Genomic DNA, 15,574 nt, shown 5'->3' on the forward strand with positions numbered 1-15,574 from the left:
ATTGATCATCAGCAGAATCTATTTCACAAACTACTCCCCAAGGCCACTGGACTTGCAGCAGCTTCTGTCATTTCTTATTCTTTCTGTATTGCCTGCCACTCTGCTTACCATCCCCCACCCCATTAATGAACTTCTTTAGGTGGCTCAGAACTGAGTCCCTCCCAGAGCCCTTGGGCCGGCCATTTAGAGGTTGAACATCATTACTTCCAGGTACTCTGTCAGGACGAAACCACATTATGGTAAAAGATATCTCATGGATAAGGGTAAGATGGGTACAGTTTTGGTAAGGCTTCTCAAACTGATACATTTCTGGATCAAGATGCTCTGTGTAGTTATTTCAAACTTGCCTCTAGGGTTAATTCTCATCACAATAAAAAGGCGGAAAGAGCTTGCCCCTACAGATGTTTAGGGGGTGAGTGGGTGGGTCCCAAAACACACACACACACACACACACACACACACACACACACACACACGTGTATATCATGTATGAATGTGAGAATTTCACTTCTTTCCGTGTTCCAATGCCTTTTCTGTTCATATTGGAATTAAGTAGGTAGGAGGTGTCCACACTGAATTTCCTTCTTGGTTCCTGTTCTAGGTAGATATCCCCTGGCTCCAGCTGGCGTCTGTGGAAAGCGAAGAACTTGTAAAAGTCGAATTCCACTGACCTAAGAGAGGGTGGTGCTTCGGCAGGACGTGGGTTTTTAACCAAGAATCCAAGGTACCGCGTAAGGAAAATGAAGGCAGAAAGGACGCTGGCTGAGCTGGACAACTTCTGAGTTCGCTCAGCACGAATACAGACTGGGAAGCTCTCCATCCTCACCGAGCCCAGGGTGCGAGGTCAGCTCCGACCCAGGCGACCCCCGCCTCCGACCCGGCGGCTCCACCAGCCTGGCGGAAAGCGGCCAGCCTACCTAGGAGCCCCGCCCACCTACCTGCGCGCCTGCGCCCCCGGCCTCTCAAGGTCAGCCCCGCCCGCCGCCCTCGCCTCGCACCCGCGGAAGTAGCTCTAGCGGACGCCTTGCGTCCCCTCATCTCTGCGTGGCGTGGGGTCGCTGGCGGTCAGGAGAGGGAGGGACTTCCTGTCCCGCGCGGGCAGGACTTCCGGCAGAGCCGGAAGACCTTTTCCCTCGCGGTTTGGAGAGGTCCGTTCTGCAGAACCTGCAGGCGAGGTGCAGGAGGCTCCCGGCGACTCCAGAGTGTCCGCCTCGCGACCTCTTCTTGGCGTTATGGTGAGTCCTTGTGCGATCACGGCCCAGAGTGACAGCCGTCAGGAGGGAAGGGCGGGGAGGTCAGTCTGTGAGAGGAGCCGGTTGGTTGGTGGATGCCCCGGCTCTGAATGGAACCTGCGGAGCGCTGGGGTGACCTGCTGGCGGGACCCCACCTGCCCAGAGTGCGCGCGGCCCCGCGGGAGGCCTGGGTCGGCCGCACCGCTCCGACTGAGTAGCCTGCACTGCTCGTGGCCTGTGGCACCAGGTGGCCCCCAGATGACCTTGCTCCGCTCATCACCGAGTCGCTGTCACCTTTTCCCGAGGTGGGTTGGCTTGTGGCCAGGAGTTTAAGGGTGTAGAAGTACCTTTGAACCCTGCCTGTATCTTTCTTGGAGACAAGCAACGCTAGGCACTCAAGATACAATTGGTTTCTCTTAAAACTCAGCTGTTTCACAGCTGGAAAAATTGTCACTTAAAACAAAGAGTCGACTTAAGTATCAACAGATTCAATCCAAAAGGAAAATTTGTGAAGGCATTGTATTGAGAGGGGAGCATTTGCAGTAGGGAGAGTAGCTTCAGTCGTATGTGCAAGTGTCTTTAAAGGTTGGGTAAGAAGGATTTCATGCGGAGGAGTGAATGTAGAAAGAGCCTGGTTTGGAAAGGTAGGATGGAAATCAGTATGATGGACAGCGAGCAGAGGGTATTGACTGTGAAGTCAGTCATCCCGAGAGCTCCTGTGCTGTTTCTGGCTGAAAGTGGAATAAGTGCATGGATTTGTAGAAAGAGAATCTTAATCAACTTTATTTAGTTAAGCGGGTGTTGACTGATCGCACAGTACAGAAGTTAATTTATGGAAAGGCAAGGCTTTTGCTTTATAGGAAAATGGGAGGAGGGCAGTTAGATAGTGATGATATTTTCTGGAACATTAAAGGATCTTAAAGACAGACTTGATGTTTCCAAGACCGCAGGGTTCTGGTAAAGTTGGACAATTAAGCGTGTGGGAGATTTCCAACCCTCATCTGCAGGCACTTGTTGGCCTGCTGCCTTCTTTTTATGTACATCAGGCTGTCCACCAGTTCAGAGATCTGCCTGCCACTGCTTCCCAGAATGTTGGCATCAGAGGCAGATGCCTGTTTTTCAGATTCAAATATTGCGAATTTTAGCTGTTGTGTGTGATGATTTTAGAAGGCCTTATGAACTTGAGAATAAAAACTTTCAAACTCATCTGGTTCCAGTTGTGCTGTACCAGGTGATTTGTGTTTCTTTTGGTTTTAAGGTTATTTTTTTTTTTTTCCTTCTGTTTTGAACCTCTGCATACTATGGCTTACATTTCTTCAGAGAGTTTTTATTTGACATAATGAAATTAAAGAACGAATATTAGAACTAGAAGGAATCAAAATCTAGTCAATTTTCCCACCCCCTTCAAATTTACAGAACCATGTGGAGTCTAGAAACAGGCAATGACATACTTGAGGTGACATCTAATGAACTTGGTCTCAGTTTCTTAAGTGTAAAGTAAGTTTTTGACTTCTTAATCTAGAAAGTTGAAGATAGAATATTAATAAAATTCTTCAGTACATTATAGTCACCGGGAAGCTGAATTAGAATGTGTTTCCTGCATTCTAAGGTCTGTAAAACCACTCTGGGACCTCCAACAAAATAGATGTATTTCTAGCTGATCTCGGTGATTCCCAGTGTCAGGTTGGGTAGTGATCTGTCTCCATTGTGACATTGGTTTTTGTTTTGAGATACTGGCCTGAAGCTGTTCACAGCTATGAAATTGATCATGTTTGTATTTGTAATTATTGCAGTCAGTGCTTGGGATCCCCCCCCCCAAAAAAATAAAAATGTCTAAGAATTGAATTTTGTGAGGATGGGCTGAATTTAGGATGCAGCTCAGTTAAATTAGCAGTTTCTTTTAAATGGCTAATAATACACTGAGCACCATATGTGAACTCTGAAGACGAATTTGGTAAGATTACTCAACTCTATCAGACTTTCTAGATTTCTGACAAAAGAAGTAGAATTGGTCTTTAAGTCATCTTATGATTCACATTCTTAGACTTAGAACTTTGTTTCATGATATATACATATTTCTGATTAAGATTTAATTTGGTTTCCTTAGCCCTATAGTTCCTTTTAAAAATTCTCATTCTCTCTTTTTTGTTTTTTGTTAATTTTTTTTTTTTTAGTACATCATGTGGGTAGTCTTAAAATCTTTATCCTTATACTTGGCCAATATTTCACTACTGTCATATAAATGCTACCCCAGAATGGACATTTTGGTTTTATAATTGTTTAATTGGCTATAAATTTACTTTTTCCTATCATTCTCTGATACAGTATCTAATCCCAAACTTCAGGGGTGAGCTGTATGTATCATGATTTTGAATCGTAAACAAATGACAATAAGCTTGTGGTGTAGACAGAACATGTGGAGCTCTCTGAATTATTTTGCTTTCAGTTTTTGAAAATATTCTATAGAAAATTTACTGAAGGTAAACCAACTAATTCTGGTATACTTTCTGTTGTAGGAGCTAGCATTTTGAGTTGTAGGTGTTTCCTGACTTGTTTAGTTCATGTAACAGTTGTTAGCTGTGTGGAGACAGAAAGTTTTGCCATAGTCAGAGTTGGTGAGGACTAGTGCTGGGTAGTTAATGTGGTATATGTTATGGGAGAAATACACTTTAAAAGTGCAGATCAGTGCATTGAGTCTAAATTGGGACATCATAGAATAGGTGACTTCTAATGAACTTAGAGTATTGGGATACTTGAGTTTACTTAGGAATGGCTGGGCATGGTGGTGCCTGCCTTTAATCCCAGCATGGGATCTCTGAGTTTGAGACCAGCCTTGTCTACAGTGAATTCCATACTATTCGTGTCTATGTAGTGAGAGTCAGCTTCAATAAATAAATAGATACATAAAGAAAAAAACAAACTTGTAATTCTTAGTAAAAATGTATTTTTGGACCCCATTATGAAATTTCAGAATCTTTGCTTGTTTGCTTGGTTGTTCTTTGAAACATGTTCTTACTCAATAGCTCAGGCTGGCCTTGAACTCCCTACTAGTCTGTTTCAGTCTGGGATTATTTTATGTATGTGCTGGGATTATTGCATAAGACTTCATTCCCAACTCAGAATTTTATTTCTAATAAATTCTGTAGTTAAGTCAGAAACAAGTGGTCTACAAGCAATGCATAGAGGAAAATGAAAGGCTAAGATACTTGGATGGTTTTATTAGAAGTTCCTTTGCATTTGAATGAAAATCTGACATGCAGTTTGGAAGATAGGTTCTAAGGAGGATTTAGTATTGAACATGTAGTGGCAGAAACTTCTTCTGAAGTTTTCTGACTTTTACTGAGATTCTGCCTTGCTTTTTTTTTTTTTTTTGTCCTTCAAGAGGCCTAGTCAATGCTGTATTGGGACTTCCTGGTTTTCCAGGTAATATTTGGTTAATTCAACTTTGTAGAAAAAAAAAAACCAACAAACATAAACTATCTTTCACTCTGTATACCTTCTGTATACCACTTGTCTTACTCTCTCCTCCATTACTAATAATACACAGATTGTGTATATTGTGTAGAAAGGGGTTTGTGGTTCGCAGTTTTGGTCCAAGGTTGATGGACCTCATCTACTGATGACTTTGCTGGCACTGGTGAACTGTTTCAGGTAATCATATGACAAGAGATGGACAAAATGGGTGGGGTGGGGGCAATGAATGCATGGTGTGGTGTGGTGTGTGTGAATGCATGCATCCTCTCATTGCTTACTTTCCTTGATTTGAAATAGGAACTCCTATGATGACCTCATCTGATTGTAATCACATCCTAATGGCAATGCCCTGAAACATGAGTTATGTTAAATTCCTACCCTCTTAATGCAATGGCAGCTAAATTCTAGCATGAATTTTCGAGAGGATGAACTATATCATCTGCTCTGGAAACTTTTTTCAACAGTTTTCAAGTCCTTGTAAAGTGGATGTTCTCTTTTTTGCTTGAAATAACTATTTCCTTTGTTTTACCAGACAACTGCTAAATAAACTAAAAACCCATTATTTCATATGATAACTGTTTACTGACTATTTTCAACATTGCTAGGCCAAGGATGTAGCTTTATGAGACAGACATACCTGCCTTTTTGGAGCTTCTTTTCATGAAGAGAGGCTAATGCTGATCTTGTAATGAAGCAGACAGTATGTTAGCCTTGGTAAATGAAACAAAGAAAGCAGAAGGGTAGAAAATGATAGTGGTTACTGTGATGAAACATAACATTTGACTGGCACATATGAGTACAAATTTACCAACTACACTTTAGACAGTTGTAATATATCTGATGAACAGTCGTAAAATGTACATTGATTTTAGCTGTATAAGACTTCCAGTAAAATCATTACAGATTTTGGTGAGCAGAATGATTACAGATAATTATTTTTAAGCATGTAGATAATGGCGTTCATTTCCTCAATTGCAGTTATATGTCACATACTGAAAAAAAGAAGCCTTTCATTGTTTTAAGATTCATTTTTTATTTTGTGGATATTAGTGCTTACCTGTACGTATGTGTGTGTGCATGTATGTATGTATGTACCATTTGTATAGCTGGTGCAGAGGCTAGAAGAGGGTGTTGATCCTCTGGAACTGCAGTAATAGACACAGTCGACACAGTCTATATGTGAGTGTTCTGAACCAAACTCCATCCTCTGCAAGAGCAGCAGGTGCTCTTAACTTCTCAGCCATCCCCAGCCCCTTAGAGGTTAGGGCTTTTTTTTTTTTTTTTTTTTTTTTTTTTTTTTTTTAACCCAGTTAACTTTGTATTAACTAATTGCTTTTTTATGTATGTTGGTGTTTTGCCTGCATGTGTGTGTGCAGTGCCCGAAGTTTACAGATGGTTGTTAGTAGTCATATAGGTTCTGAGAATTGGATGAGGGTCCCCTGGAAATACAGCCACTACTCTTAACAGCTAAGTCATCTCTCTGGCCCCTGAAGGTATATTTTAAAGAGGAGCTTTAGATTAGCTTTGGATTTGTATGTATAAGTTTCTGTTGTTCTACATGTCCTTCCCATTATCTGTAACTTTACCAGAGTGGTATATATCCTCATCATTTAAAAGAATAATACATTTTTACTCATTGAGAGTTTGTACAGTGAATTCAGTCATATTCACCCCTTTCCCCCAGATCCACCTCCACCACCCTATCTGCTAATTTCATGTTCTTTGTCTAATTTGTGTTGTCCAGCGTCTCTCTGGTGTTGGTCCTGCCCAAGGGCATGACTGACCTACTAGGGGTCTTCACCTTTTCGAAAAAGTAAAAATTATTCATTTTTACTTTTGAGATAGGTTCTGGCTATATAGCTCACATTAGTCTTGAACTTCCGAAAATCTTGCCTCAGCCTCCATAATGCTGTAATTGTAGGCATGTGTCACTATGCCCAGCTCAAAGTGGTACATTTCATACAACTGATACATTATAATCACTCAAATATATATTCTGTATTAGCATTCCTTTTAAAAAATGTTTATTTGTTGTGTTTGTATTTGTGCATTTAACAGCTTATCGTGCATATGGAGGTCAGTCACAACTTGTGGGAGTTGATTCTCTTCTTCCATCATATGGGTTCAGGGAATGGAACTCAGTTTAATAGGTTTAGTGGCAATGGCTAGCACCAGTATCTACTGAGCTATGTCACCAGCCCAGGACTCACTTTTAATGTACTTTTTGTAGGTTTGGATGAATTCATCATTCTGTGTACCCATCATTATTATGTAACATTATTTAACTACCATGAAAGTCTCTATGCTGTTCATATTCATACTTCCCTTTCTCTGGCAACCACTGATATTTTTCACTGTAATCAAGGCCTTCCAGAATGTTACATAATTGGAACCATGAATTATTAAAACCCTTGCAGATTGGCTTCTTCTACTCTGTAAAAACCAAGGTTTTCCTAGGTGTTCAGCTTGAAAGTTTCTTTTTCTTTCCCTACTGTTTCTTCTACCTGTCTCGTTCCTTTATTCTGAGACAGACGCAGGGCTTGCACTTGCTAGGCAAGCACTCTGCCATTATGGTACTTTCAGGTGTGTTTTGTGTGTCCAAACTTTTCCTGGGGAGACACAACACGCATGTCTACTCATCCCAGATAGGAAGCCCATGACAGACCTAAGTATGGAAATCACCAAAGTCCAACTTGACAAGTTCTCTTGGGGTGACTTATGGAATATTGCTGAGGGTTACTTACAGGAGCAGAAATGACTCAGAGACAGCTGGATCACCAAGACCCTCCCCTGAAGCATGGGGGAATAGCTCACAAAGTTGGGAACCTGGAGCACACTGCCCAGCCTGCAGTCAGCTCAACAGGATGGAGAGTGCCCTTTCCAGGTGCTTCAGTTGGTCTGTACCTTTTCCAGGAAGCGTGGCTGGCTTTTGTTTTTTAGGCAGCTGTTATAGTCTCAAGTCTTTGCAGCTTGGCTAGTCTGAGTCTTCTTGGAAGCCTGGTGCCCTTCTGTCTGACGAGGACTCTCTGCTTTTATTGCTTGTTCTGACAGGAAGGCCTAGTGAATCTGGTCAGTTTCAGGGGCTACCATCTTTCCAGCCCCAGGTCTAGAAAGGCAATGCCATACCCAATGTCAACCAAGTTGTCTCCTATGTTATTTTATAGGGACGCTTAAGTTTTGTGTTTTACACCTATGATGTTCTAAGTAAATTTATGTATGAGAGTAAGCATATGTCTAGATTCATTTTTTTCAGTGTGAATATTTATTTGTTCCAACATTTTTTGAAAGTACTGAACTTTTCTCCTTTGTTTTCCTTTATTTTCTGATCCAAGTTTAATTACCTAAATTTTGTTGGGCTATACTTGTCCTTTTTACCTTATTATATTGATTAATTTGTCTTTTTCATCAGTACTGCACTGTTTTGATTATTATAGCTTTATGGTAAGTCTTGAAATCTATTAATGGTAGTCTTTTTTTTTTTTTTTTTTTTTTTTTTTTGTATCCTAGCTCTTTTGCCTAAATTTATAAATTTGGGGGTTAATTTTTTAAGTTCTAGAACGATTTTCAATGATTTGGGAGATTTATTATTTTTAATTATGCATTTCTGAGAATATATGTGCTTTAGTACAGGTGCCCAAGGAGACTGGAAGGATTAGATCCCCTTGTATAAAGTTATAGGCATTTGTGGTCTGCCTGAAGTGAATGCTGGGAACCAAACTGTGGTCCTCCAGAAGAGCAGTACATATTCTTAACTACAGAGCCATCTCCCCAGCCCTTCTTCCCATGACTTTGCTTGGTAATAAACTAATTGGTATAGATCAGGCTGAAAAGAATCCATGTCTTGAAAATGTCGAGTCTTGGCTATCCATGAACATGGAGTGTCTCCCATTTATTTTGGTCTTTGTTTTAGACATCAGTCTTTTAGCTTTACTTATCAGATCTTGCTCATATTTTCTCTTTTTGTTTTTAAGACAGGAAGGGTCTCACACATAGTCTTGGCTGGCTTGATGCTTGTTATGGAGATTGGGTTTATATCCAGTTTGTGCTGATTCTCTTTCTACTTTCTCTCAAATTGGGATAGGTGTGTGTCACCCTGTCCGGCTATATCTTCTTAGACTTATATTTAAATCTTTCACTTTATTTTGGATACTGTTATAAAAATTGTGTTGTGGTTTGATGCTGAAGAATAAGCCCAAGACTTTTCATACTAGGCAAATGCTCTACCACTGTGATATATATAGCTTCAGCTCATTTTAAAGGCAGAGTCTTGTTCTATGCTGGTGTGAGGTCTTTGATTTTTGTGTGTTAGATTGTATTCTACAACCTTGCTTTTGGGTCCACAGTATGCCATGTTAGTACTCTTGTTTCATTAGAGTTCTGAGAAAATATACCTCAGGCACCAACAATCCCAGTTTATAACATAAAACAGAAGGGGTAATCGTATTACTAAAATAGATGGAATACCTTTTGTATTTTTTGGCATAAAGTGTAAGATTTGGGGAGAGGGGGGCAACACTTTCAGTTTTTCCTAAGAAAATTAACCTTAATTGAGGTAGGAAGGTCACCCTGTGAAGGTGACCTGCTCCATAGGAAGGAGGAGAAAGCAAGTCAGTCACTAGCATGAGTGTGTTAGTTCACTGCTCAATGATCTTGACTGTAGCTGTCATGAGACTGGCAGCTATAGACTGTAACCTAGAACTGTGAGCCAGTTGAGCCTGGCTCTCCTAAGTTGCCTTTGTCATGGCTATTACAGCAGCAAGAATAAAACTGAGAGAGTCCTTCAAAGTTAAAGACTTTAAAAGCACTATAGGTGGATAAAAATTGAATTTTCATTTTCATCAGTAACTGTAATAGCTAAGTGTATTTAGCAGCTGGAATCCATCAGGTGTTTCAAAAGTGAACTTGATTTAAATCCTGATGAAGTATATAAGTTCTGGGGTTTTGTTTTTAACTTCCATTTTACAGATGGAGGCACAACAAAATTAGAGTAACTTGTTCAAAGAAATATAGATAGCAATGATAGGATTTGACTTCTAAGCTAGTTTTCCTGTTCCACTGTGCTACATGGCCAGGCTGATTATTGTTTGAGTTGATAACTTTCAGCTTATAAAAGAATTGGATTTCCAAAGTTTAATCCAATGTTAAAAATTAAATACCAATTTCTTAGAAAGATATTATTACAGTAAGAAATAGTTATTTTTCCTAGTCCTGGTGCTCCAAACTTACACTCTTAGCTGCTCTAGAGACAGAAGGAAGAGGATAGATAACAGGGTCAAGGTAATCTGAGCTGTAGAGTTTAAGGCCAGCCTGGACAATATACCCAGACCCTATTTCCAAGCAAGCATAAAGAAGGCTGAAAATATGTGACTCAGTGGTAGAGTACTTGCCTAGCATAGCGTCATGTTTAAGACCCTAACTTTAAGCCTTAGAGCCACTTAGAAAAATAAGTAGTGATTTTTATAACTGTTATGTACTTGTACTTTTGGAAAATCTTCCCAAGTCTAGTTGACACCTAATATAACAGATAGTATTAGAGGAATTAGTCATTACTGTTAGGCATAACATGATTGACATTTCTAAGATAGGTGCTAAACTTTTTCCATTACTACAGTGAGTCATTGTACAGTAGTATAGTTACTACTACAACAGTACGTCTTTTTCCTTAAACATATCTAGTTAAAAGATTCCTTTATACCAGAGTATTAACCATTTAGATTTGGGCATGGACTTGAAGTAATGCTGATGAGTGAGAAGGAATTGGAGAGTGGAGCTGTGAACTGGAATTTCTTAATTACCATAAGATTTCTTTTTCATACTTGTTCTAATCCTGTGTCACACCCATTTCTTTTCCTTGGGGCTCTAGCAATTGCCTCTCTCTTCCTCCTTGCACTTGTAGTGACTATTGCTTACAACTGAAACTTTGCTTCCATAGGAGTTACAAAAGCTGTAATCTCTTAGAGAAGCTTCCCTATCCTTCCATATAGTCAACTGACAAAGACCATCTCACCATGTCACTTCTTCACGACCACTGAAAAGTTAATTAGCACAGATTTATTTTTAAGAGGTAAAAAAGGATTTTTGGTGAGGTATTTTCATCTCAAGCTTATGTTCAATAGCTACACATTTGAGTTACAAGAGAAATCTAGTAAATGTACAACTGTTGGCTCACATTCATAGTTACTCTGCAGTACATGTCACATGGTGGAAACACCTACTAGATGACAGATACTAGTGATAGTATCTTTGCATCAAATTCTTGTTTGGGTTGTGAAGAGGTGTGATTAGTGTGAGTGGACACTGGAATAATAAAAAGCAACCATTATCTGGTGCAACCACCATGTCAAGAGCAGCCTTTCACATGCTGTTTTTTGTTTGTTTGTTTGTTTGTTTGTTTTGTGTATATTATAGGTTGCCAGCAGTTGCCTCCTACGGAATATACTTAGCACTGTAAGGTTTTGGTTTATAATGCTGAGGGTCAGGTTTGACTACTGAGTTATAACCCTGTGTTTACCTTTTAAAGCAAACTTCACATTTTTATCTCTGTGATAAATAGGAGTCTTTAATAATCTCAGTTATCTGAATTATCTGCTTGTCCTCCACTCCATGCTATGCTCAACTGGTGTTTGTAGTCTTTGTTTGCTGATTGCTGCTGTTGGCGCTAATGCCATGATCTGCTCTGGAAAGCAATGTCACCTTCTGCTTTCTGCTTTCTTTTCTGAAGGGACATCATGCTGGAAGATTTTTTTTTTCTACCAAAACCAAAACTCCATTAGCTTACCATATTTAAAGAGTTTTATCATTCTAAAGACTTCAGCCATGTTTATGATGATATTAAGTGATTAATTCCAAATGGTTTATATTCTTAGGTTTGTGGGGATGTCTGTGTATGTGTATTCTGTCACTAGAACCATTCTTTTCTGTTTAGCCTTGTTCAAAAGGGAAACCATGACGTCTTACCTAATAGGCCTTGTTTTTTGTTTTTTACCACAGTTTCTTGCTAATTAGCCCAGGCTAGCGTGGAACTCACTCTGTCCTTCATGCTGCCTTGAACTCCTGATCCTTCTGCCACAGCCTTCCAGGAGCTGGTATTACAGATATATGCTACCATGACCAGCTAAATAAGTAGAAGACTCAGCAACTGGATTTTGGAAGTAATTGTCAGCATATATTTCTGATCATCAGAGACATAGAAAAAACCCGTATGCATTTCACTATACTGTAGATTTTGACCTGAATTTTAAGACACTTATTTTTCAAGATTGAGACTATTTTCTAGTATAATTTCAACTAATGTTTATTGAATGCTTGCATTTTATCTTTAATTTATTCATTACTCATTTTTACTAGAAGTGTTTGTGGTCATCATACCTCTTATGTTCTCTTTGCCTCTCCCTCCAATGTGCACTTCAGGCCATTCTGGGACTTAACTCTGTAAGCCAGGCTAGCCTTGAATCCACTGTTCTGATAAAAATCTCTCCAAGTGCTGAGGTTACAAATGTATTAACCCTCAAATAAGCAGTTTTGTTTAAACTTTTCCCCAGTGCTAAGTGATATCTCCAACTCCTTTCTGTTAATACCCACTGACTAGAAAAAACAACAACAACAAAAAAAAAAACAAAACTGTATCATTCAAACAAACAAAAAAGCAAGTCATTTAAAGAGAGAATTGACTAAATTTCTGAGATAGACTTCAAAAATAAAACAAAAGTTCATGCTTTACTAAGTCTTAAGTCTCTGGAGATCAATTGAATTTTTTAATAAGTTATCGCGTTGCAGGTTTAGCTTATAAGAAAATTGCCTTGCCTTTAGGCATTTTCTTGAAAATTTTGTACTTTTTAAACATTAGTTTTACTAATTTTTAAAATATTTGTTACTATTTTAAAATGATGTGTTTGTGGGTGTCTGTGTATGGGTATATTCCCGGGAGTTTAGGCGTTTAGGCTTCTGATGAATCCCAAAGTACTGGACTCCTTTGGAGCTGGATTACAAGGCCAGTGTGAGCTTCCTGAAAAGGCTCTGGGAATCTAAGGGAGGTCCTCTGCAAGGGCAGTTTACACTGGTTTCTGTTTTGTTTTGTTCCTGACTCAAAGCAGAATGCTCATGTAATCAATTCTAGTGTACTTGGGATGGTGCATGAGAAAGACTTGGATGTTCATCGTTGCTTTATGTTGTTGTTGTTGTTTTTTTTTTTAACCAGTATTGGAGTATGTAGAGGATTTCTCTTTTGGATTAAGTCTAAACTGTTCTTAATCTCTTGACCTCTTAAAGCAACCATTCTAATGTATTGACCTCTTAAAACAGCTATCTCAAAAGCCTCTGCTTAGGGCTGCTGGTTATTCACCTGTGTGATTTTATCAGATTTTGCTTTTAGACTTCTAACCCTCCTTTTAATGACATTGATTTTTTTATGATAATCCTAGTGTTTATTTTATGCCTTTTTTTTTTTTTCCACCTTCAGAGATCGTGCTGTTAGTGTTGGCTGTTCTTCAAGGACATTTCAAATACTGTCTGGTGCTGTATTTGGCTATTGATAAGCTCTTTTATTTGTTTTTTTAATTCTCATAACATTTAAAGGTTATAATCCTGATTGTTCATGTTTTTGATAGTGTACCTAACCTTGTAATCACTCAGAAATACTTACAGAATCTTGACAATCATCCAGTCAATACCTATGTTTTTTGTTTTTGACCCAAAATTCTCATAATTTGGATATATTCCACCCTTTTATAGCTTATATCCTCTGCCCACTCTGATTCTTAGGAGCTAAATTGAAACCATTGAAAAAAAAATCAAAGTTTTCAAAAATAACTGCATGATACCAGCAAAGTGTATAGAATCTTGACCTCATTTTTCTGATTTTTCTGGACCAGGTTCATATTACCCATGGTGACCACAGTTTTACCTTTAATGTAGTTCATACTTATTTTATGATTCCATTCAGTAGGACAGAACCACAATTTTTATATAACAGCAAATTTTTTCATTAATTTTTCTCAATGAATAATTATGCTCATTTTTTTTCTTTGCGCCCAAGTTTTACCCTCTCCTTGAAAAGATAGTTTCTATTCTAATGCCAAAACGATATTACTTGTTATGTTGCTCTTACTTTTGTGGCTTTGCTTGAAATAAGTTTTTTGCTCTGCCTCCCCCCACCTCTCTTTTTGGTGTGTTGCTCTGGATAGGTATCAGACTTTGTGCATGCTAGGTGATACAGTACTAGTTAACTGTGTTCTGAGCCCCGGTGCTTTTGATATTTTTCCTATTACAATTTAAGTTGCCATTGATTTGGTTGCTTCCTACATAAGATCTAGGAATTATGTCCAAGTTCTTACAGAAAAAGTCCTTTGTATGCAGCTCATAGTGAGTGTGTTTTTGGCATTATTTCTGGATCATGTCTTTTCTTTGTATAGGTAGGTACATCTGCCTCTGTTTTTCTTCCTTTTCCCCTTGTATCAGTGGGGGTCTTTTTTTCTTCTTCTTCTTCTTCTTCTCTGTCTTTTTAAATGATGTATTGGTTTTATTTACAGTGTAACCCATCAAGTTTTTATATACAGGCACTTAAAAATAAAAAAAAAAAAAAAAGGATGATCCAAAAGGTATATCTGAAAGGATGTAGCTTGGTAGAATATTTGCCTAGTATAAACAAGGCCCTGGTTCAATCGCCAGTACAACCTGAAATAAAAGATCTTTTAATTATTGGGGAAGAGAAGCACAATGGATCCAGAAAATGTATCTTTTTAGGATTGTTGTGAAAGGTTTTTTTTTTGGGGGGGGGGTTGACTATTTGAACTATTTTCTTGTTTGTTGAAAATAGATTCTTTTTCTTATAGCTTGATTAGTTTCCCTTCCCTCTGCTATTCCTAGTTCCTTCCACCTCCCGTTTCCTCTGGCTTCTAAGAGATAAGAACCAAACAAGACAAAATAAAATATAATAAGATAAAATCAAAAGCCATCACATTGAAGCTGGACAAGCAACCCAACAGAAAGAAAAGTGCTTCAAGAGCAGAGACAGGAATCATACCAACTTGTCCACCCAGAAGTCCTATAGAAATACTAAACTTAAAGCTATAGTATATACACAGAGGACCTGGTGTAGGGTGTGTTTTTGCTGCTTTAATCTCTAAGTTCAGATGAGCTTTCCTTAGCTGATTCAGAGGCCTTGTTCCCACTGTTCCTCCATCCCTGGCTCTTACACTCTTTCTACCTCTTTGTCTGCAGGGTCTCCTGAACTCTGAGGGGAGGGATTTGATGGAGAACTCCCATTTGAGCTATGCATTCTGATGAGAGTCTCTCTCTCTCTCCCTCTCTCTCTCTCCCCTCCCCCTCCCTTCCCTCTCCCCCCCCCCCCATGTGTGTAAAACGGCTGGCTGTGCATCTCTGTATTGTTCCCATCTGCTACAGGAGGAAGGAAGCTTCTCTGATGATGATTGAATAAGGCACTGATCTGAGTATAGTAGAATATCATTAAGAATAATTTTATTGTTACTTTAAAAAATATTTTTTACACCTTAGTAGTATTTGGTTTTACCCCAGTCTCTGAGCTATCTAGTCTCATTCTTGGTCATTCAAACAGTGTTGGTCGTGGGTTTCATCTTGTAGAGGGGACCTTAAGTCAAATCAGACATTGGTTGGCTACTCCCATAAGTTCTGTGTTACCATTGCCCTAGCATATCTTGCAGGCAGGACAGATTGTAAGACAAAGGTTTTGTGGTGGTTGATGTTTAAATTTTTCTTTTGGTAGCCTGCAGAGTACCTTTCCACACTAAAGACACTACTAGGACATGGGGGTGAAGACACTATTTAGGTTTCAGCCCAATTACTCCAGGGTCCATTGGGCCCCTCAGTCAGTTTGCAGAGAGCAACCCTTT

General features: G+C 39.1%; 1 protein-coding gene across 4 annotated transcripts in view; it reads left to right on the forward strand.

Moving 5' to 3' along the window:
- The first annotated feature begins 935 nt into the window (after positions 1 to 935).
- The window catches only part of Tmem161b (transmembrane protein 161B), a 66,114-nt gene continuing 51,475 nt past the window's right edge, over positions 936 to 15,574 (forward strand). Inside the window, exon 1 of one of the 4 annotated variants that reach the window (XM_051182812.1) lies at positions 936 to 1,235. In XM_051182812.1, coding sequence (XP_051038769.1) covers positions 1,233 to 1,235 — 3 coding nt within the window. In that variant the 5' untranslated portion in view covers positions 936 to 1,232. The remainder of the gene's footprint in view (positions 1,236 to 15,574) is intronic. The other 3 variants (XM_051182811.1, XM_051182815.1, XM_051182813.1) reach the window with 3 other exon arrangements.

The sequence above is a fragment of the Phodopus roborovskii genome, unplaced genomic scaffold (genome assembly GCF_943737965.1).
Source record: "Phodopus roborovskii unplaced genomic scaffold, PHOROB, whole genome shotgun sequence".
Classification (NCBI taxonomy): Eukaryota; Metazoa; Chordata; class Mammalia; order Rodentia; family Cricetidae; genus Phodopus; species Phodopus roborovskii.